Raw genomic sequence first — 25,595 nt, 5'->3', positions numbered from 1 at the left:
TTTAATTCTTTGAGGATCGTGTATGTTTTATTTATCTAATTTCTCTAAGATTGCACTACTTTAAATAAGGTTAAGAAAGATTAATTGATAAGATTTATTTCACCACCTCCCTCAATTATATAAATTGTTCAATAATATTTAAATCAATTCAAGCCCATGGCATCTTCCATGTCAGTTTGAAAGATATATAAACAAACAAATGGATTTTTTATAATATTCATAATTAAATAATTTACAGTAAATGAAAAAAAAATTATATCCAAATGAGGATAAGTAGGTGTTTTTATACATCTAAGAAAACATTTTGGAGCTCAAAACTCAAATAAGGTCGATGGGGATCTAGATATCCTATTTCACTAGTGATATGGGTTCTTGATTTGAATTTTGAGGAAAAAAACATGAAAGATATTGATCTAGGTGACATCTTCCCAAAAACATTGATGACATTTCATTTCAGTGTTGAGAATGTAGATAAAAACATTGTAATGTGAGCTGTGGTTAGAATGATTTTTTTATAGACTACAAATACTTAACTTGATTAATATTTTTTTATTGTGCAATATAAGCTCAACTATATTAATAAATTTATACCAAAATTGGAGTAAATATAGGAACTCACTATCATATGTTGACTTTACTATATAATACATTTCAGTTAGAGATCCAATGTCGTATAGCTTTTATAAGTTCCTTACTAGAAGCTTATTGTTTTTTATGATATCATTGTAAAATATTATTGATACTGACTATTAAAATAGTACTTGTAACATGCAATAAGTATTTACTTCCTTTAAATTTAAAAAGATCAAATTTAAGTATGCACTCAGTCTGATATGGACAATATCACAAAACTGAGATCTATTAATGAAAATAAGGAATAACATTTTTTATTAGGATAAATGTCACATATTGAAGTACAAAATTAGGAATTTCTAACATTATAAAAAGATAAAAGGTCAAAGATACATTTCATTTTTACTATTGGTTATGTATTTCCTAGCCATATAGGCATTCTTTCCAAGTATTATTTTTCTTTTTGCTCCTACAAGAGTGAAATATTTCCATAAAAACAATCGCATACATACCATTCTCTTTGAGTGTGTCTTTTTAACACTTTTTATAAAGTAATATTTTCTTCATTTAAGCTTTTTTGTGAAAGGATATATTAATTTTTTTATTTTAAATATTATTTGTAAATAATAATTATTTTAAATTTAATGATAAGTTACAATTTCCAGATCAATTTCTAGGAGGATCCATGGCTTACAGATAAACCTTTGTCAAGAACAAAGTTTGGATCTCTTCAATATAACATCCAAGACATGGGGGGTAGAATGGTTGCAGATTATATTGACCCAAGAAGAAAATAGAAGAAGATGAGGTTGCGACGAAATGACTTGATAGGAAGGGCCCTGATTGATGAGCCAAATTCTTTGGTGGAAGAGTACAGGATCCTAGGAAGAGATAGGACTGATGAGTTCATTTGGAGGGCCACATCGGCTGGGGAATTCTTGGTTAAATCTACCTACAAGCTAATTTTTTATAAATCTCTTGAACCTAATGACTAGGGAAATGTTTGGTTTAACCATTTAATCTCGAAAATTAACATTTTTGGTGGACCACTATCCATGGGAAAACTCTCACTATTGACAACTTGAGGAAGAGGGGGTTCCAATTACCTAAAAAATGTTGTATATGTAAGAGGGAGGAAGAGAGCATCAACCACCTATTCCTACACTACAGCTTTTCTTCTAAGGTGTGGGGGAAAATGCTCCTGAATTTTGAGGTGAATTGGGTGTTCAATGCGGAGGTGGGGCATTTGGTGAACTAGCAGGGCCCCTCCACCCACCCCCTACGTATCAACTCGTGGAAGATTATTCCCCCCCAGATGTGTTGGGGTATTTGGAAGGAGCAAAATAATAGGGTGTTTAGAAATGAGGAAAGGGAGGTGAAGGTTGTGGTTGATATGGTCTCCAAATTGATAGTTGATAACATTAGATGTAGCAATTAGAGAAAACTAGTGTTCCCCCTTTGTATCCTAGAGATAAGAATTGTGAAGTGTTGGTCATTAATGGATGGGATTATGGACATTGAAAACTCTAATCTTATGGCCATAAAGAGCACTCGATGGAAACCCCCACCTGATAACAAGGTCAAACTTAATTTCAATGGTGTCACCAGAAAGGAGGGATCGGCGGGGAGAGGGATTGTCAGGGACTGTAAGGGAAGGATGCTATTGGCTTATTCTAGTCCATTAGGGAAAGTTTCAAATAATGTTGCAGAAGCGATGGCTCTGTACTGGGGTTTAAATTTTTTCTTGAGTGTGGGATGGCAAGATGTGCAAGTTGAAGGTGATTCTAAAGTCATTATTGAGACAGTTAAAGGCAATATGTGAGAGGGATGAGCTATCAAAAGTACAATTAATGATATCAAGTACCTATTAGCCACCCTCAATAGATTTTATTTAAGTCACATTTTTCAAGAGAGAAATAGTGTGGCTAATGGTATTGCGATAGTTGGCTTAAAGCTAGAAGGGCTAAGACATTGGAGGAATTTGAATGCTTTGCCTAATTTGGTGAGGGAGTTGGTGAATAAGGAAATAAATAATGATAAATCCTAGCTGGTTGCTTTGTATAATGTTGTTGAGCTAGTAGGGTCAAAATGCACTTGATGCTTATGTGGTAAGGAGAAAATGCTTGAGTATGGGCAATAATTATAAATCATGGCCCAAAAATTGGAAGCTTGAAATGGGGAATTTTTTATTCATTTCCCTTTATGGATCATCATACGCTATGTAGAAAAAGGATTTTATTTTTATAGATTTGTGGTTTGTTGGGAATGATGGAAATTATTGGGGGAAATATTGTGGTGGCCAACTTGTGATCTTTCTCACCAATTTCACAAGTTTCATTATTACAATTAAATCTCTTTCTATGAGTGAAGTATTTTTTAGGGACTGGGTTTTGAATAGAGAGAGGAGAGAGAGAGAGAGAGAGAGAGAGAGAGAGAGAGAGAGAGAGAGAGAGAGAGAGAGAGAGAGAGAGAGAGAGAGAGAGAGAGAGATTACAGAGATGGGAGGTGACCTATTGCGCATTCAACTGGCTATGATCAATGATAGTGTGAGGAAGCCCTTGGTCTAGTATATTTTGAGAGAGGGCATTTTTCTCCCATTCATGGAGACTCTCAATAGCCATGACGAGAATCATTCTATGCAATTTGTTAACTCATGGGAAAATTGCAAGGAGGCAATTAATGGGATCTCGTTTCATGTTTTAGAGGAGGTGATTGCTCTGGTGACGGGCATGGTGATGAGGGGAAGAAAATGGCAAAAAGTGACATGGGTGACTGACAAAACTAGTCTGCACCATTTCTTCAAGGATGGTGAGGAACCAATTTGGCACAGAGGGGGTTTCATGAGGAAAAAGCTTCCTAACCCATGGAATGAGGTTTGTTTGATTCTGATGAAATATCATACCCATGAAGGAAGGTATGGAATTTTCTACTACTACCATTTTCCTCTTCTTAATCGTTTTAGACACCGTGATTTTCTTTCACTTCCCTTCTTCCTATTGCATGATCTTGAATATTATGTTATTGAAGTGAAAGATAAAATGAGAAGGGAGTTTAATTTTACTAGTCTACACCATGGTTTAATTTTTAGGCTATACCAATTTAACCTTGCCTTGGTCCCCCCTAGGATTGTGGAAGTTGATATTCCTATTCACCTAAACCCCAGGCCCCAAATGGTCCCCCTTAGGATTATTGGTCCTAGAGCCCCCACCCCTCAGCCCTCTCCTAGTGGGTCCTAAGTTAATCCTTCCCCAAGGGGGAAAAAAGGAAAATGTAAGGAGAAAATGCAAATGAAGTCGAAGGATGAGGAGAGAGGGGGAAGGAGGAGGTAAGGGAGGTTGGCTAATTCTCAAGCTAAGAGGAAGTTAAGGGAGGGAGCCTCGTAGGAGGAGGAATCAGATTATGAGGATTTTGGCTACCACAAAAGAAGAATGAAGGAGAAAACTATTAACTTTGGAAAGGGAGGTATGGAAGAAGTTGAAGAAGAGATCTCTTATTCCTCTTGATTGATCTCGAGTAATGGCAAGGAGAATAAGGAACTGTCTCATGTCTCGACAATGATTGTGCCTGGGTTTCTAGACCTAATAAAAGATCAATTCCCTAAAATAGTGGACAAGATGCCTTGCCCCCTTATGATCTCCTCCCCTATTAAGATAGGTTCTAAGAAGGCCACTAACCCCCTTATTGTGTAGGATATGTAGGTTGGCAGGGACGAAGATCCAGGTGTTTCGAATAAGGCTGGTAATCAAATGTGCGAGAGAATTTAGGTGCTGGAGGAAAGAATGTGATTGTTAACCAAGTTTATGGTTAAAGTCACTCATGTGATAGCTACCACTCTGTGCCTATTGAAGGATGCCGAAGGAGACCTACTTAGGGAGGACTCCAAGCTACTTTTTCACTTCCTGGCAGAAGACTAGGCAAATGTCCTCTTGGGGAAGAAGGAGGACAAGAAATCTTAAGGGCTCCCCCCTTTCTTTTTTTCTACATGCTATTAATCCATTGGTTTACAGACTTTTTTGGTTTTAAGTTTGTCACACCTTTGTTATTGTTAAGTGACTTTAGTTGGTTAATAGGCATTTTGTTTAAAGCTTGTAGATATCTTTATAATTTCAGTATAAATTTTTATTTCTTTTTAACTGGAATTTTTCTTAAAGCCTATAGTTACTATAATAATTATAGTATAAACTTCTATTTTTGTTTTAACAAGTATAAGGGGTTAGTTTTGTTCTGATGGTTATCTGCTAGTAGTCTCCAGCTAGTTTGTAATGGGTCAGACCGTTGTTTTGGCTGCTTTTATTTCAAAAACAATTTATATTATTTAGAGCACATAAGGAAAAATAGTTGCAAGAGGTTCTTGAAATGGAATAGGAAGCTAAGTTATTTAACCTTGGGAAACGCCCATGGTTAAGTATGCTTGATCTAAATTACTAATTGAATGGGTGACCTATAAAGAAGGTTTAATATTGGTTAACACATGGCAGGAGCAATGCATCACCATTGGTGGCATTACTTGTAAGATAAATGAGGAAGTCAATGCTAAGGATATGGAGCTATCCATGATAAGAAATAAATGGAGGCAAGTTTCCAAACAAGCAGATGAGACTAGTATAAATTAGTTCTTCAAAGAGGATGAGGTGCTAGACCATTTTTTGTGGTGGTTTCAGCAGAGAGAATTTTTTGGACCCCAAGAGTGATGTCCACTATCTAGTAATGAAATACCTCACTCTGGAAGGGAAATACAATGTAACTTACTATTACCACTTCCCATTGCTAAAACTTTTTTGTTATCATGACAAAAAAAAATTCCCTTTCTTCATGTTATTGGATTGAGAAGCTTTGGTTATGGATGTGATAAAATGTATGGCTAAGGGAAAAAAATGATAAGATCCTAAACTAGGGCTTGATTTTTAGATTGTATAAATTCCATAAAGCTATATGTCCTAGTAACATTATGCTTATCCAGACACCTATACCTAACACTTCTCTAGTGGTTATCTCTACTTTCATACCCAGTTCACTTGTTGTGTCTCAAGCTTTCCCTCCATCTAAAAAGTAAGATAGCTAAAGGTCCTCATATGGTGCCTTTATCCAAGTCTAGCCCTAAGATAGAGGTTGACATTTCAAATATTTGTACTAAGTCTACAAGGGGTAGAAGGAGATCTCACCACTTGTCTTCCAACCTTGGCAAGAAGAAATAGATGAAAAAACAACAAAGTGCTCAAGAGGTCAACCTAGATTCTAAGTCCAATAATAGTGAGAAAAAATAGAAACATCACCACCCTAAATGAAAGAATTGGAAGATTCACTACATTAAGGATGATGCTATTAATTTGGATAGGGCCCTACTAACACTGGAGAAGCCTCACAGGAACCATTACACATCTCTTCTACTTTTAGCATGGGTATTATGGACTTAAGTACTAGAAAGGATACTATGGACTTCACTTTGAAGTCTACCTCCCCTTTAGGAAACAACAACATGATCCCCTTGTTAGTCTTGACTCCTTTTTAATATCAAAAATGAACTACAACATCCATTATGTAAATTATTCAACAATTTACACATCCTTAAAAAATGAAAGCTAATTTTAACATAAACTATAGTTTGAAATATGTTCCATTTTTTCCATTTTAAATAATATATTATTTATTTTGGATAAACCTTCTAAGTTTATATCTTTTATGATAAAAAAAGTTTGACAATGTAACTTTATATTTGTCTAAAATATAATTGTTAAACACTAGGAAACTGATTTTGATGTCAAAAAATAAGTACTCACGAGTTAGATTATCTTTTGAATTAAAAATACAATATCTTGATGATTTAACATATTTTATCATTAATTTTACATGAAAATAAGATAATTATGATATTATATTATACACATATATTGAATTACTTCCATTCCCTATAATATATTAGATTTTTGTCAACTTCATTTATTACCAAATATCTTATCCCATTAAATCTTTTGACAAGGAGATTAGAAATTCATTTAGATTATGGAATTTACTAAAAAAATTAATACAAATAAATCATGAGGAAATTTTATTATGTAGTAGACTATGAAGAATTATAAGTGCAAGGTAATTTCTTTATTGATATTTTAGAATCAATATGGTATTTTGGTAAATATAAATCATTAAAACAAAATGATATATTGTTAGACCGTACAATTAGACAGCCCCAAAGATTGTCATGTCAATACTATGCAATGAGTTGTAACCTATGGGTTGAAGTGATAATCTCATTAAACTTGTTTTAATCCCCATTTTTTATTTCCTTATATTGGATATTCATTTAGATTATGGAGTTTACCAAAAAAATAATACAAATAAATCATGAGGAATTTTTATTATGTAGTAGACTATGAAGAAATATAAGTGCAAGGTAATATCTTTATTGATATTTTAGCATCAATATGGTATTTTGGTAAATATAAATCATTAAAACAAAATGATATATTGTTAGACCGTACAATTAGACAGGGGACAAAGATTGTCATGTCAATACTATGCAATTAGTCCCTTTTTTTCTAAAATGCAATGAGTTGTAACCTATGGTTTGAAGTGATAATCTCATTAAAATTGTTTTAATCCCCATTTTTTATTTCCTTATATTAGATAAAGGTTTTTTACTAGTGGCTGATTTTTAATTTAGTTAGCACAAATGGTAGAAAAATGTTCTAGAGTATTCCATGGTGTTTGGTCCAAGCTTTGATAGTCGAGTTGTCTATGATATCTATTTCTCTTTTATTTAGGGTTATGATGCTACCACATACCTACCAATGTTTTTGGCTATAGTTTTTGATCGACATTTCCTATGGTGTTTAATTAATTTGATTAATTGACAATATCCCCTTTTCTCCTTGCCTAGATTTATAGTGAAACATAGAATATTTTGGATCCTTTTCAATTTCTTTTCTCTTACCCTTTGGCTCTCTACTAAATTCTTTTAATAAAACCATTTGATAGAAAGATAAATTCTTCTACTTGAACTGTGTGGGAGGTGAGATGAGAGTCAAAAACAAACTACAACATTCATTATGTAAATTCTTCAACAATTTACACATCCTTAAAAAATAAAAGCTAATATTTAAGATCAACTTTAGTTTGAAATATGTTTCATTTTTTCCATTTTAAATAATATATTATTTATTTTGGATAAACCTTCTAAGTTTATATCTTTTATGATAAAAAGTTTGACAACGTAACTGTAAGAATTTACCTTAGGGAAAAATTCACCCAAGAACTAAGAACTCAATCACAAGCATAACTGTAGACCAGAAAGAGAGAGTACATGATCAGAATGATGATATATTCATTCAATATGCCTTAAAGTACACTAGGAGTGCCTATATATAAAGTCCTCTGAGAAGCATCTAGAATGCCTCAAAATCAACTACATGATAAGTCATACAACTAGGCACATGTCCACCAAATATGGGTTATCCTCCATTAAGCACGAAAGTAAGTGAAATGATGAGAGGATAAGCCTACAAGGTTATAACACGTAAATCGGTGTTGTAGACAACATGTGCTAAAAAAGGAGTGTGAATAACTATATTGTCTACATGACAACTCAGTGAATGATGCAACTCCAGTGTTGTATACACCATGTTTTGAAATAGAGTTGCATACTTTTGTGTTGTCAACATGACAACTAAAAAAGGTGTACAAACTCCTAAGTTTCTCACAAATTAAAATAATGAAATAATGCAATATAATAAAATAATACATTAACCTAAGTAAACTTAAGTAAGTGTAAATAGTAAATACGTATTTACACCAACAACCCCCCCCCCCCCCCCCCCCCCCCCCCCCCAAGTGCAACTTAGGGGAATGACACAAGCAAAGGATGAATAACTAGGGCCAAAGGCTCACCCATCTATCCAAACCACCATGCAAGAGTTAACACAACAGAAGCAAACAGAAGGAATAGCAATGAAAGGAGGAAAGAGAATGAAATACTTTTATTGATTCTTCAAATATTCAACATACATGCCCAGCTATAAGGCATTTTAGGTTACGACCAATTACAAATACATTCACATTCAAAGATTCAACTACAAATTCACATTTTTAGTTCTTCTCTCCAATCTACTCCCCCCAAACTTGCCTAACTCTAAGCCTAAACACTCTATATATACTTTCCAAAATGGCTTACAGATTATTCTAGAACATTACATAAGAGGAGGGCTGACCCAACAATAGTCTGGACACATCCCAAGAAAAGATCTTAGCATAAATGTCGCTATCAAAATAAATCTTGCTAGTCAACTCATAGAAATCACGTCCAAATACTGACACTCGGCATACATTGGATAACTCAGCACATGAAGAGTCACTCGGCATACATTGGATAACTCGGCACATGAAGAGTCACTTGGCATACATTGGATAACTCAGCACATGAAGAGTCACTCAGCATACATTGGGTAACTCAGCACATGAAGGAATTACTATAATAACTTGGCCCATGAAGGAACTGCTAGGCACATGAAGGAATTGAACTGTTAGGCACATGAAGGAACTGAACTACTACGCACATGAAGGAACTGCTAGGCACATGAAGGAACTAAACTGCTAGGCACATGAAGGACTGCTAGGCACATGAAGGAACTATTAGGCACATGAAGGACTACTAGGCACATGAAGGAATTGCTAGGCACATGAAGGGTTTGCTAGGGACCAACTTGTAGAATGAACAAAAATGAGTAGGATAACAAGGCAACCTAGGATGCTCTTGCATCAGACAACTGGGGTTGAAACAAATGATCCTCTTGAATCATTGAGATGTCACAATTTGAGATGAATCCAACTCAAATTGAGAAATCCATGAAGTGTCTTCAATAGGTCTATTCTTCCACTTCATCAAATATTCATAGTAATCTTTTCCTCTTGTGCTCTTGCCAACTCTCTAATCTAATATCTATTCAACTTCTTCAATCTGCTTCTTAGGATAATCATCTAATACAACAACTTCATCCTCTAACTCATGATACTTATATAAATCAGCAATATTGAATATAGGAGATATATCATGTCATCAGGTAACTAAACTTCATAAGCATTACCACTGTCAAAATTCTTCAAGATCTTACAAAGTCCAAATTTCTTCATCTTCAGCTTATTGTATGTTCCAACTAGGAATCTTCCTTTCTTTAGATGAACCATCACTTCATCACCAACTTGAAAATCATGGTGCCTTCTAGACTGATTTGCATTCTCCTTATTCTTCTGATTACTTTGTTCCAACCTCAACTTCACTTCCTTATGCAAAGACTCCATAAAATCAACAAATTCTTCTCCTGCAACGCTTCTCTTTTCTTCACCAGCAATATCTCTCAAATCTGATATACCTATAGGATGCACTCTAGTAAAAATCTCAAAAGGTGTCTTCCCTATACTCCTATTCATAGAATTATTATATGCAAATTCAACTTGTGCCAATACCATCTCCCGATTACTTGGCTTATTCCCAACTAAACATCTTAGCAAATTGCCCAAGCTTCTATTCACAACCTCTGTCCATCCATCTATTTGTGGATGGAATATAGAACTAAACTTCAACTCAGTACCCATCTTCTTCCACAAAGTCTTCTAAAAGTAACCAACAAACTTACTATCTCTGTCTAAAATAATACTTCTTGCTAATCAATGCAATCTCACAATCTCTTTAAAGAAAAGTTTAGCAACATGCTCAGCATCTGATGTCTTCTTACATGGTATAAAATGAGCCATCTTAGAAAATCTATCCACTACAACAAATATGGAATCATACCCTTTCACTGTTTTAGGCAATCCAAGAACAAAATCCATACTAATGTCAGTCCAAGGTTTCTCAGGAATAGAAATAGGTGTATATAAATCAATATTTTGACTCACTCCCTTTGTAACTTGAAAAACTCCACAACTCTTTACAAATTTTTGAACACCCTTATACATTTGTGGCCAATAATACTTCTCTTTTATCAAGCTCAATGTCTTATCAATTCCAAAATGTCCAACCAATCCACTACTATGCTTTTCCTTATCAGATTCAACCTCATAGAACTTCTATGAATACACAATTGAATACTTTTGAACAACATGCCTTCTTGAATGAAATACTCATCATACTTACTTATGTAATTTGTTAGATTTGGTGCTCTACACTCTCTCCATGCCTCAAAAAAATCAGGATCAGCATCATAAAACTCTTTTATTTCATCAAAACCAAGAACTTCAACCTTCATTTCTATCAGCAAGGAATGTCTCCTACTCAATGCATCAGCAACTCTGTTAGTAACTCCACTCTTATGCTTAATGACAAATGTAAAACTCTGCAAATACTCAACCCATTTCATATGTCTCTGATTCAATTTATGTTGACTTCCCAAGTATTGTAAAGCTTTATGATCAGTATACAACACAAACTCCTTAGGAATCAAATAATGTCTCCACTTCTTCAATGCTTGAACAATGGCATAGAATTCTTGATCATACATAGAATACTTCCTTTTAGCATCATTCAAATTTTCACTAAAGAAAGCAATAGGCTTACCTTCTTGACTTAATATAGCTCCTATTGCATTACCATTTACATCACATTCAACTTGAAATACTTTGTTAAAATTAGGTAAAGCTAATACAAGTAATTTAGCAACCTTTTGTTTCAAAGTCTCAAAACTCTTATCAGCTCTATGTGTCCACTTGAATTCCTTTTTATCTCCCCTCATTGTCTCAGTCATAGCATTACAAACAGCACTGAAATTCTTTATAAACTTTCTGTAAAAACTAGCCAAACCATAAAATGATCTTACCTCACCCACATTCTTAGGTGTAGGCCATTCCAAAATTGCTTTAACCTTCTCATAATCCATCTTCAATCCATCAGCTGAAATCACAAATCCTAAATACACAATCTCCTCTTGCATAAAAGAACACTTTTTTCAAATTAATCAGCAAATTTTCCCCTTTCAACTTTTGCAATACTTGTCTAATATGCTCAAGATGTTCTTCCTTAGTCATACTAAATATCAAAATATCATCTAAATAAATAATCACAAACTTACTCAAAAAAAATTTCAAAACTTCATTCATCAACCTCATGAATGTACTAGGTGCATTAGTCAAACCAAAAGGCATAACCAACAATTCATACAAACCATATTTTGTCTTGAAAACAATCTTCCATTCATCACCTTCTCTAATTTTGATCCAATGATAGCCACTCTTCAAATCAATCTTGGTAAAATACTTTCCACCACTCAAACAATCCATTATGTCATCCATCCTTGGCATAGGAAACCTATATTTTACTGTTATCTTGTTAATAGCTCTAGAATTAGTACACATTCTCCATTCTCCATTCTTTTTAGGTGCTAATATGGTAGGCATAGCACATGGACTCAAGATTTCTCTAATCAAACCTTCTGCGGCAACTCATGCACTTGTCTATTAAGTTCTTCATTCTCTGCAGGTGTCAATCTATATGGTGCTTTGTTTGGCAAACTAGCTCCAAGAATTAGATCCATACAATGACTTATACTTCTTACTAGAGGTAAACCATCAGGAATATCATCAGTAATAATGTCTTTATACTCATTTAGCAATTCTGTAATTTCTACTGGTACTCGGCTATCACTATCTGTTGTCACTTAGTCATTACTAGCTTTTGTTGCTTGGTCATTACTACCAACACTCAGTCCTCTAGGAACTATGGCAAAACAAACTTGATTATTTTTCATTTCCTTTTCAAATCATTTCCCATTAACCATGCAAATTTTTATAGTAGTACAATTAACCTCATCTAGACTTTCAATTAAAGGAAACAATATTTGTTTCTTCCCATTTACCCAAAGAGTATGTTGATTCAATCTTCCATCATGTATAGCATATCTATCATATTGCCAAGGTCTACCCAAAAAATTATGACAACAATCCATGGGCATAATATCACACAAAACTTCATCAAAGTGATGTCGAATTTTGAACTTCATAAGGCATTTCTCACTTACCAATATCTTATTCTCAACTTTGATCCATGAAACGTGATAAGGTTTGGGATGTTTTAGCCTCTATGACTGTAACTTGGTAACCAGCTCTTTTGATGCTAGATTTTTAGAACTTCCATTGTCAATGATCACTTTGCATCATTTTCTAGCCATCTTACATCTTGTCTTGAAAAGACTTCTCCTTAAAATAGGTTCCTCATCACTTCCCTTATTACATAAGGTTATTCTCACCATCAAATTTTCTCCAACCTTAGGTCCACTTGGTGAACCCTCATCATCTTCTTGAATCATAACATTTATGTTACCTTTCCTACTTTCAAAGGATCTACATTCAAAAGATCTATGTCCCTCTTTACCACATCTAAAAATATTACCATGAAATCCACCTCTAGAATAGGAATTACCTCTTTCTCGATAAGAATTAGTGCCTCTTTAGAAAGAATTACCACTTTTCTATTTAGTCTTTTCTTTTTCATCATTCTTCCATTCAAATTTTTCTTTATCCTACTTAGAACTGTCAAATCTACCACTTTCTCTATAAGATCTACCTCTGCCTCTCTAGAATCTACCACCTCTACCTCTTTGTCTTTGTTCATGCTTCTTTGTCAAGATCTCCTCAACTTTCAAGGCATATTGACATGCTTCTTCTACACTTTCCAACTTCACAAAACTTATTTCATCTTGAATTCCAAATCTCAATCTATTAATATACCTTGCAATTTTCTCAACATCATCATCCACATGTCCAGATCTAATCTCCAATCTATAGAATTCCTTGGCATATTCTTTCAGAGTCATGTCCTTTTGTTTCAAATTATTCATCTTTCTCAATAGGCTAACTTGGTAATCAGCAGGGAGGAATTTTTTCTTTACCTTGTTCACCATCTTTGGCCAAGTTATCATCTTCTCCTTTCTTCTCCTTTTTCTATCAGTTTGCAAGTGCTCCCACCATAGTGATGCATGATCTTTCAACCTAGTGACTGCAATCTTCACCTTTCTATTATTAGGAGTGTTTTCATACTCAATGAACTTCTTCATATCAAAGATCTAATCCAACACAACATTGGTATCCAATTTTTCATCATAAGGAACAACTTCTATAGTAGGCTTTGAATTTTCCCTAGAAAACACTTGCAACAATCTTTCCTCATCTTGATCTTCTTCAAGTTTTGGATTATGGTTTGGTGCTGCTATTTCATCATCACATACACCATCAAGATGTGCTCCTCTCATCTAGGCTATCTCCATAGCATCTAATCTAGCTACAATTTGTCTCAATTGATCCAATATAGCATCATCAACATTTCTTCTACCACAAACCATCTTTACAAATCAGGTTCCTACAAGATCGCAACCCTCTGCAAGTTATAGGTCAAATCAATAGATCTACAACCCTACAACCAAATCTGAATTAGGGATCTACATAATACAATCTCCACAAGGATGAACCTCAGGCTCTGATACCAACTAACACAGATAAAGGATGAATAACTTGGGCCAAAGGCTTACCTAGCTATCCAAACCACCTTGCAAGAGTTAACACAACAGAAGAAAACAAAAAGAATAGCAACCAAAGGAGGAAGAAGAATGAAATACTTTTATTGATTCTTCAAATATTAAACATACATGCCCAGCTATAAGGCCTTCTAGGTTACGGCCAATTACAAATACATTCACATTCAAAGATCCAACTACAAATTTGCACTTTCAATTTTACTCTCCAATCTACTCCCCCCAAACTTGCCTAACTCTAAGCCTAAACATTCTATATATACTTGCCAAAATGGCTTATAAATTATTCTAAAATATTACATAAGAGGAGGGCCAACCCAACAATGGTCTAGAAACATCCCAAGAAAAAATCTTAACATAAATGTCACGATTGAAATAAATCCCACAAGTTAGCTTGCAAAAATCACATCCAAATACTGACACTCAACATACATTGGATAACTCGACACATGAAGAGTCATTCAACATACACTAGATAACTTGGCACATGAAGAGTCACTCAACATACATTGGATAACTCAACACATGAAGAGTCACTCAACATACACTGAGTAATGCAGCACAAGAAGGAACTACTAGGCACATGAAGGAACTGAACTACTAGGCACATGAAGGACTACTAGGCACATGAAGAGCTACTAGGTACATGAAGGACTACTAGGCATATGAAGTAATTTTTAGGCACATGAAGGATTTGCTAGGCACCAACTTGCAGAATGAACAAAAATGAGCAAGATAACGAGGCAACCCAGGATGCTTTTACATCAGGGAATGCCCTTAAGCTTATGAAAACTAGGATGAAGTGCATAATAGGTCCTAGCTACTAGACCATGTTAGGTACCCATGGACATAATTAAATGCAATCTCTCATAAAGCAGAGAAAGAGATAAAACCTCATGGGAAAAACCCTCCCCCAAAAAGAGAGATAAAAAGGGATGCATAGATGGATGGAGTGATCAAGACCCCCCATTACGGCATGCATCCAGTATATACAAAAGTGAAGAATGAGAAGAACAAGACCTCATAAGAGGAAAAATGCCCCCCCATAAGAAAGAAGAGGAAGAGAGACAAGGTAGTCCCCCCTCCCCCTAAATGAAGAATGTTGACCAATGAGTGCTGCTCCAAGAAAGAAGTTGGTCCAAGAATGTTGGATGATGTTCCTCCCCTTTGGAAGAAACAAAGGCAAAGGCACAATCTTGAAGATGTATGGTGGCCCTAAAACATGCTCAAATATTACTATGTTGATGCTAATGTTTTCCCCTTCTAACTATGCTAAAAAGAATGAATGTAGATCTAGCAAGGATATCTATTGAACCTATTCCAATGAGCCATTTGTCTCCTCAAAAGATAAAGAGACCTTTGACAACTACTATTCATAAGGATCCACAATCATACCAACCTATGAAAATTGATCATGTAGAGAATGGACATGAGGGTCAGAGTGAGCCCTCGCAACAACTGTAGAAGGATCATCGTCATCAAAGAGAAGATGTAAATCCTCAAGGCTATCTCCAAAGTTTGAGGTGTGTAACTCCATGAACAAACCTAGAATGTCTGCCATGTAGTCATCAACTGGAGCTGAAGCTAGAAGACATGATGTACCCTATTGTGTTGGACCTTTCACTATGGCAATGTATGCAAGTGGACTATATTGATGTTGTGACCTCTTACTGCAACTGTCAATAGAACCCCATATGTCAAAATCTATTAAAGCACTATCACTTATGTCACTATTAGTTTCCATAGTGTATGATGTGGGGAGAGGATTAGAGGATAAGCTGGATGAACCTTCCTCAAAGTGAACATCCTTCTCCACAAAGACCTCATGAGTCTATGGATCCATAAGTTTGTAAGACTTAGAACCATCTTCATACCCAATGAAAGTATAAGGCCTAGGTGCTTGTGCCTTGCATCCCTTGGAAGATAGGTATGCCCATGATGGACAACCAAAGACTCTGAAGTGACTCGCAATTAGTTTTCTACCACACCATGGCTCAAAAGGAGTCTTCCCATATAAGCCATTATGAGGAGACCTGTTAAGTATGTGAGTAGTACTGTTAATGGCTTCAACTTCAAGTGTTGGATCAAAAAACTTGGCTTTTATCATGCAACTTTCCATGGTTTTGAGAGTCCTAATCCTCATAGCTGCAACATCTATCTTGTGTGGACTGAATATTGGTGGATTCTAAAGATCAATCCCCTCAAGTTTGCAAAAGTCTTTGAGTCTTCTATTCACATATGTGCTCTCATTGTCCATATGTAGAAGCTTGATGGCTTTCCTTGATTTCCATTCAACATGACTCTCGAAGGCTTGAAGCTTATCAACCACTTCATTCTTATGATGAGGGAAGTAGACCCATGTGAATCTTGAAAAATCATCAACAAAAGTAAGGATGTAGTGGCCTTGGCTAACTGAAGTCACTGTAAAAGGACCTGCTAAAACCATGTGAACCAACTAGAGAACAACTAGAGCTCTAGAAGACTTCCCCTTGTCATACTTCTCCTTGATATGCATATCCACTGAACATGATGAACAATCACCCTTAGAAAATTTGATGTTAGGTAGACCTTTGACCATGTGTTTGAAGCAAAGTTTTTGAAGATAGTGAAAGGTAATATGACCAAACTACTCATGCCATAAGTTGATGTGTGAAATAGAGTGAGTCAAAAAGGCTTGAGAAGGAGATTTAGGCACAAAGTCAGAGAAGGAATAAAGCCTCTTGTCATCATTTACTTTCCCCGCTGCAACCAATGAATCATCTCTAAGACTACACACCATCACTAAATTTTGAAGGAACTCAACTTTATGACCATCTCCAAGGTGAGTGATTTGGTAAACTGAGAGGAGATTGGAGCTTAAGTTTGGAACATAGAGAACATATTTGAATTCCCCATTGTCCTTTTCCACATGTCCTTTTACTTCAAATTCCATATTAGTATCATCTCCCATGAAGACGTGTGGTACCTTTGACTACTTCAATGAAGAAATGTCTCCCTTTGAAGAATCCATATGGTAGTAGGCACCAAAGTCAAGTATCCATTCTGAAGAAGAACTTGTGTTTGCAATAAGTGCTTGCCCTTTTCCCTTGAAGAGGTTGGAATTGAATACTTGGAAGTACCTAGCACTTGAATCTTGTTCTTCCTGAGTAGGTTTTCCAACTCATTGATTCTTTTCATCTTGCAATGATGCTCATCATGATTTGGAATTTCACAATATGCACACAAAAAAATTTCCTTCTTTTCATTACTTCCCTTCTTGTTGGAAGAAGAATTGCCTTGCTATGAGGAGGATTGTTGTGTCTTAGATTGTGTTTTCTGCTTCCACTACTTCTTCTTCTTGTTGTTAGAATTTTTTCCTCCTTGAATTGATTGGTGCTCATCACTAGACACCAAGGTTTTGGTCTTTGATGTCATGAGAAGTTCTAAATTCATCAAGTGAGATTGTTCAACAATCAACATCTCTGCAAATGCATCAAATGTAGGCTTCCAGTAAGTAGTTCCCATGGTCAACCTATGAGTATTAAAACTCAAAGTAAAGGAAGCATACTCTGAAGGTAGCCTCTTCAAGATGTGATGAATCAACTTGTCATCCTTCATGAAATTTTCACAAGCTTTAAAAAGTGTCATATACTCATTGGCTCTGTTGATGTAATCTTGAATTGTGTCAAAGTTCTTTGGATCCAAGGGAAGTAGATCATCCTGAATCTGAAATCCCTTTTCTTCATCCACCTTACCATACAATGATTCAAGTTTGTCCCATGTAGGTTTGGATTTTGTATAGTTGGCAATGTGAAAGAAGAGATCTCTATGAACACAACTCCTGATAATTCCTAAAGCCTATTGGTCTTGTTTTTTCCATTCAATGAGTTCATTAGCATCAGTAGGTTTGGTAATTGTACCATCAACATAAAGACTGTAACCTTTTTCCATTAATCTACTCCATGCAATATCTTTCCATGTAGAATAATTGTGTGTAGTTAGAAGTGGACATTTAAATGAACCCATGATGTAGAAATGAAAAGAGCACAAAAGAGGGACACAAGAACATAGTACACACCCCCCCTTTTCACTCAATCAAAAGACCCCCCCAAAAAAGATGTTTTTGGCACTTTATAAGTAGTGTGTGTACAATGGGCCACTTATCAAAATGAACAAAGTGGACTTTATGATTTTTCTTTTACAACTACCTTTTGAGGCCAAAATTTGTCACTTAGTACTATAGCTAAAATGTACAACAATTCTAAAAAGTAATCAAAGCATTACAATGCAAAAAAAGTCCTAGTTTTGAAAGTGAGATTTTTGTGCAAGTTAGGCAGCTTACGACAGGTTAGGTGAGTGTAGGTTAGGTGGCTTATGGTAGGGTCCACATGGCAATAAATGTTCAACACTTGGTGCTTAGGTGGAAAGCCAGTGTCTTTCTGTACGGCAGACGTACAAAGATCAATCAGTACCCACATATTAGAAATAGCAGTGGCTAGAGGGTTCATACAGTCATCATTATTTATCAAACCATTGCCAGAATATTCTGTCGGTTGTTGAAGATGCTACATAGGGTGTCAGACGTGCACGAAAGTTGATATCACTTGAGATCATTTTTACACCACCAGATAATGACTTTTATTACTGCTAGGAGTCTCGAGGTGCTGCAAAAAAATTGCCAAAGACTTGTGGGGTTTATCCCACATTGAATGTGGGATGGACCTCACGATAGTTTAAAACGCAAAGCCCATAGTAGCAAATAAATAAAGCTAGCTGGGTTATCTTGGGTGGTCACTATCAGCTGCTTGGCTAGTATAAAATGTGTTAAGGCTTGTAGTATGTGGTTGGATTTAAAAAATTTGATGTTGGATAATATGCCCGCCGAATAAACCTATGATTAAAAAGAATATTCCTCTACGTAGGGCTTGGATTTGATAGCCTGGTACTTGCAAAAAAATTCTCTACTACCTGCCTAGAGTGCAAAAAAAATTGAAAAAATATAGTCAAAAATGCAGAGAATTAAATTATAGACCTGAAAAAAATCAAATAAATCTGCAAATGACCGTACTCAAATTGCAAATTGGGGCCTCTGAGTGCCAATTTGCAAAAAAAAATTGCCTCATGGTCGACTTTGGCCTAGGGTAGCCAATTTTATAGTTGATCTGCACTGAATCAACATTTCAAATGCAATGGCGAGGTTAGATCTAGCTCTAGACATTCCCAATTTTTGCAGTACTTCGAATTCGAGCCAAGGTGTTAAGCAAAAATGGTCTCGAATGACTATATGATGAGAAAATCTCCAAGCTCTAATACCATGTAAGAATTTTCCTTAGGGAAAAATTCACCCAAGAACTAAGAACTCAAACACAAGCACAACTATAGACCAGAAAGAGAGAGTATCATCAGAATAATGATATATTCATTCAATATGCCTTAAAGTACACTAGGAGTGACTATATATAAAGGCCTCTAAGATGCATCTAGATTGACTTAGAATTAGCTACATGATAAGTCATACAACTAGGTACATGTCCACCAGATATGGGTTATCCTCCATTAAGCACGAAAGTAAGTGCGATGATGAGAGGATAAACCTACAAAGGTGTAACACACAAATTAGTGTTGCAAACAACATGTGTTAAAAAGGGAGTTCAAATAACTATGTTGTCTACATGACAACTTGGTGAATGATGCAAACTCTAATGTTGTAGACACCATGTGTTGAAATAGAGTTGCGTACTTCTGTGTTGTCAACATGACAACTCAAAAAGGTGTGCAAACTCCTAAGTATCTCACAAAATAAAATAATGCAATATAGTAAAATAATGCATTAACCTAAGTAAACTTAAGTAAGTGTAAATAGTAAATACATATTTACACCAACAGTAACTTTATATTTCTCTAAAATATAATTGTTAAACACTAGGAAATTGATTTTCATGTCAAACAACAAGTACTCACCGAGTTAGATTATCTTTTGAATTAAACATGCAATATCTTGATGATTTAACATATTTTATCATTAATTTTACATGAAAATAAGATATTTATGATATTATATTATACACATTTATTGAATAACTTCCATTCCATATAATATATTAGATTTCCATCAACTTCATTTATTACCAAATATCTTATCCCATTAAATCTTTTGACAAGGAGATTAGAAATTCATTTAGATTATGGAATTTACCCAAAAAAATAATACAAATAAATCATGAGGAATTTTTATTATGTAGTAGACTTAAAAGAATTATAAGTGCAAGGTAATTTATTTATTGATATTTTAGCGTCGTTGTAGTATTTTGGTAAATATAAGTCATTAAAACAAAACAATTTATCGTTAGACCGTACAATTAGATGGGGGACAAAGATTGTCATGTCAATAGTATGCAATTAGTCCCTTTTTTGGTAAAATGCAATGAGTTGGAACCTATGGTTTGAAGTGATTATCTCATTAAACTTGTTTTAGTCCCCATTTTTTATTTCCTCATATTGGTTAAATATTTTTCACTAGTGGCTGATTTATAATTTAGTTAGCACAAATGCTAGAAAAATGTTCTCTAGCATTCCATGGTGTTTGGGCCATGCTTTGATAGTCGAGTTGTCTACAATATCTATTTTGCTTTTAATTAGGGCTATGATGCTACCACATACCTACCAATGTTTTTGGCTATGGTTGTTGATCAACATTTCTTTAAGGTGTTTAATGAATTTGATTAATTGACAATACCCCCTTTTCTCCTTGCCTAGGTTTATAGTGAAACATAGAATATTTCTAATCCTTATCAATTTGTTTTCTCTTACCCTCTACTAAATTTTTTTAATAAAACCATTTGATAGAAAGATAAATTCTTCTACTTGAACTATGTGGGAGGTGAGATGAGAGTCAAGAAGAGAAACCAAGGTTTTTGCATTTATTCTAGTGTTCTTAGATATTTTCATGCTATCTTCTTTTTTTTTTTTAATTATTTCAGTAGCTTTTATTACTTGTACCCTAACTTTATTAATCATCTATGCTAATAAAGAGTGTTTTTTGCTTTTTTTCTTTTTTCCTTTTGCATTATATGCTAGCTAGCTATATTTTCAATTCTTTTTACAATGCTTAGCTAGGTAGTTTGGAAGGCCTCAGAAAAAAATCCCTTTGCTTAATTCCCACTATATATTGTAACATTGAGGGAACACATACTACACATATCTAAAACTCCCGTGTACTCTTCTTGAGTAGCTGTCCATGTTCCTAAATTTACACATCTTTTTGTTTCAATTCAAACTCTTTTTCAATACATGCATAATCATTAGACATATAAGATTTTTCATAATTAATTAATTTCTCAAAAATATTTTATGTGTTTAGAAAAATAGAAGGGTGGCAACACAATATACATAAATAGATTTACCAAAAAATAAATAAAATAAAAATAAAGGTTTTTTCTATCAATCATTCTTTTTTATTTTGACAAGGGGATTCAATTTATAAATATTATGAATTATTAAAAGACCAAGATTTATAACAACTACTACTTAAGTTTATAGTTCACAAGGAAAGACATGATGAATTTTCCATTAGTAGTATATTATTGTGATACCATTCCTTTTTTTATCTTGGTCTTAACTTACCCTTTATTTTTAGATTTGAATTGATCATTTCTTTAAAATTTATAATTAACATGTCTATTCATTTTGTGCTAGCGAAAAGTCAAATTCTCTAATTTAGTGCATGTCTATTAGCTAATCTCCATGATAGATCACCTCACCTATGCAGGTGATAAGAGCTCAACACTTTCTGTGATAGAAAATAATACAAACTAAAGATGACATTTTTATAGCTTAGACTAAGTATCTTAAAGATATATTGGTGAGATATGGTATGGAAAATTGTAAACCTATTGGCACACCTATGATGACTAGATGTAAATTGTGTAAAAAAAAATGACTCGCCTAGTGTTATGAAAACAAGGCACAAATCTATAATTAGTGGCTTACAATATTTGACTTCTATAGGACCTCATAATGCAAATGAAATTGGAATTGAGGTGATATTTCAAGAAAATCCTAAAGAAAAATACTTTGGAGTGGTAAAGAGAATTTTTAGATACTTGAAGGCATAATAGATTTTTAATTGTTGTATGATAGCTCTTATATTTCACATTATATGCACATATGCTAATGCTAATTGGGAAAGAAATATTGATGATGGAAAAAGTACAAGTGGAGGAGCACTCTTTCTTCCTGGAAGGTTTTTTATCCTGGTTAAGTAAGAAATAGGATTGCATCTATTAGTCCACAACAGCGGTGGAATGTATTATAGCAATGAACAATTGTCATCAGGTAATGTGGATGAAGAAAATTTTAAAGGATATTGGTATTATATTTTCTAAGATCACCATTATGCATTTTGATAACACAAGTATAGTAAGTATGTAAAAGAATCATGTTTAACATTAGAGGATTAAATACATCGTAATTAAGTATCAGTTTCTAGGAGAAAGGGTTGCAAAAAATGAGATCAAATTAGACTATGCAAGTTTTTTTTTTCTTTTTTCTTAAATAACTTAGGTGTATTCAAAAAATCATTGGCAAAGTACACCTTTGAGTATATCAAAGGTATGCTTGTAGTGATCTCCCCAACTAGAAAAGAATCATTGGTGCAACATTGCATCAATGCAATATAATCACAATACTATTCATTAATCTACATGTGATGGTTGGTACTACTCCATAGGGGGAGTGGTCACAATAAGAATAGATCTATGAATAGTAGTGGATACCTCTCTTACGTAATTTTTTTGGGATAACAATTTTTTTTGGCACTTGATACATTTTTTCTTACAAATTGTCTTGATCCAATTCAGGTATTTTGATGGAGATGGAACTTTTGAATAATAGTTTATATTTGGAATATTGGCATCTTTCTTGTTGATGTCAAAGGGGGATAGAAACATTTAAAATATAAGAATAGGCAGAGAATCATATGAGGAGATTGTACCAAAATAGGAGGTTGTATATATTTTGGGTATTCAAAAAATAAGAAAGTCTATATATGTTGAGGGTATTTAGCAAATTATGTTCAGGTTGTTCTTTTTATCATATGTTGTCATCAATTCCAAAGGGAAGATAGGTGTTATCCATGGGTAGCTACATCTAGTCTTTTCATCATGTTGTGCAATATATAATCTAAAAAATATTTGTGACATTTCACGTAATATGATATATATTTTCACTTAAGAATTAAAACACGTGTTTTACAGGGGACCCAAAACCCCTAAATTATTTACATAACAAGAGTTGAATTTTTTAAAAGTAAGACTAGTGCCGGAACAGACAAGCAACAACCCACGAAAGACTAGCATACAAACAGGGACGAGAACCAGCGCCAAGACCATACGACTAATATATGCTTGTAAACATTAAAAAGCCAAAAACCAAGGGACAAACAAACCAAACAAGTACTACGATGGCTCCAGCGCCACCCCATCCTTCTTTTTCTTATTCTGCTCGTCATAATATGATATATGCTTTATTGTATAATAATGTCTTTAGTTATCATCTTTCTCCCCAATGTCATTAACATTTTCACAAGGGATGTGATTCATAAAGGTTTTAATATTGTAAATTTTAATGTATTTTATTGATGTTAATATGTCACTAATATATGTTAGTATTGGATGATGTAAATGAAAACTGTTTGTAATATACTTTATTTGTCAGTTATGAAAATTATTATTGTTATGAGATGATTAGTTGGTTGGAAAAGTAAGAATATTAATCTTGAGGAGAAGTTTATCTTAGAGGTCAACGTATAGATTTGCATACTGTTCACTTCAACCTATAGGTTCCAATTTGATGTTTCTTTTAATTTTATGGTATCATAGATCAAGATAAATTAATTTACTACTTTTTTTAAGCAGCATAGATGACTGCAATCATTAACATAAAAATAAAATAAAAATCTAAGTCTGCAAGATGTTGAAAATGGATGCAACGAGTAGCAAGAGAGTAACTCTAAAGGGAGAAAAAATATTTTATTTTTATTGCATCGATCACAAAAAATAGTATTCCGAAGTGGTCTAGGTTTCCTTTGTTTTATTTTTATTGAATCGATTACAAAAAATTAAGCTCTAGAAGATTAGGCGAACATCTTCTGAATATAGTCGACGAGCTCCTCGGTGATGCGGAAGGCCTTGCTCAATAAGCAGATATCTGCAATATCATTTACTCACCTTTGCTTTCCTTGTCTGCAACGCAGAAATCTTTCAAGGGATCGGAATCCGCTGCCATGACGCCTTCGCTGAAACAACTTATCAACAGAACAGGCCCCAACGTGAATTACATCATCCTGTTACCCATTATGACAGGAACACAGAGAGAAGAATATTGTGACTAGGGAGCACAGGATATGGATATTGATAATTGAATTGAGTATTGCAAGCCCATTGCATGCTTTATATGCTGGAAACGCTAACTGCTCCTCAAGGACTCATTCATGCTATATTTTACCAATTCTTACACGCTTCTAGTGCTGTGGCTCTTTTCCTGTACGTCCAAGTGGCCGCTTATCTGACGATCAGCCCACTATCATTCTTTTATCACGGTTGAAATGTGCTCTATAGTTATCTGAACATCTCACTTACCTCCTACTGCAGACGTTCTCCCCGTTCTTTTAATATTGCTCGTACTCTTCAGCACAGTTGAATTGTTCAATACTTTATTGGAGCGATCAGTTTCTTCAAAGGAAATAGTAGGTACACTTTTAGGTCAACTCTCTTAGATTTGGCAAAACAGGGAAACTTCGCGCTTATTTATTTATTTGTTTCGAGGTTGGATATTTGTCCAAACCATATGTTGCTTCTTCCTTGAAACTGTCCATACTCTTCATTGCATTTGCCGGAAAACGTTTTCTACTTATAATTTCAACATTATTTACAAACATAGATCTTGTATTCTGTGTTTAAAAAATACAGATTATCGTTACATTGTGGTTCGTATTTTTAGTTTATAAAGATTTTTTTCCAGCATTAAAAGATATATTTTGTGTGCAAGATAAGTCCATCAGTGTCTTAATGAAAAGGAGGTGTAAATTGAGATTGTATATTTCCTATTTTCAGAAGGCTTAAAATCACTTAGTTTAAGAGGTAATAAATGAGTCCAATCTATAAAAAATTTGAGGTCAACAAGTGCATTCCTCTTTGTGTTGGGCCTCAATCTAGAAGAACCATTTACATGTTGCGAAAATAAAAATGTGTTTGTGGGATCTCAATTTTTCAATGCAATTCTATGAACTTTTATATCTCCACTTAAATTCATAATCATCATGGCCAATCATACCCACTATTCTAACTTTGTTATCTACATCTAAATTTGCATTTACTCTTTTTTCACATCAACCACTCTTGTACCTTTCTACAATGCCAATAATGATCACATATCATTTTAGATCTAATCTGAGAGGACTTTATGTATGCATGAATTTTTAATAGTGGATCATAAGTATTCATAACTTATTCCATTAAAATAGAAAGAACATTTGTA

The 25,595-nt window shown here is 34.3% G+C and overlaps 1 protein-coding gene across 1 annotated transcript; it reads left to right on the top strand.

Annotated features, from left to right (window-relative positions):
• The first annotated feature begins 2,071 nt into the window (after positions 1-2,071).
• LOC149568923 (uncharacterized) lies at positions 2,072-2,395 on the top strand. The gene has a single exon (XM_089816809.1). The coding sequence runs from the start codon at positions 2,072-2,074 to the stop codon at positions 2,393-2,395; it is 324 nt and encodes a 107-aa protein (XP_089672935.1).
• Positions 2,396-25,595: the final 23,200 nt, after the last annotated feature.

The sequence above is a fragment of the Cupressus sempervirens genome, chromosome 3 (assembly GCF_028749045.1).
Source record: "Cupressus sempervirens isolate cs-2001-9-10 chromosome 3, ASM2874904v1, whole genome shotgun sequence".
NCBI classification, from domain to species: Eukaryota; Viridiplantae; Streptophyta; class Pinopsida; order Cupressales; family Cupressaceae; genus Cupressus; species Cupressus sempervirens.
This window is presented reverse-complemented; position numbering and strand designations above follow the sequence as displayed.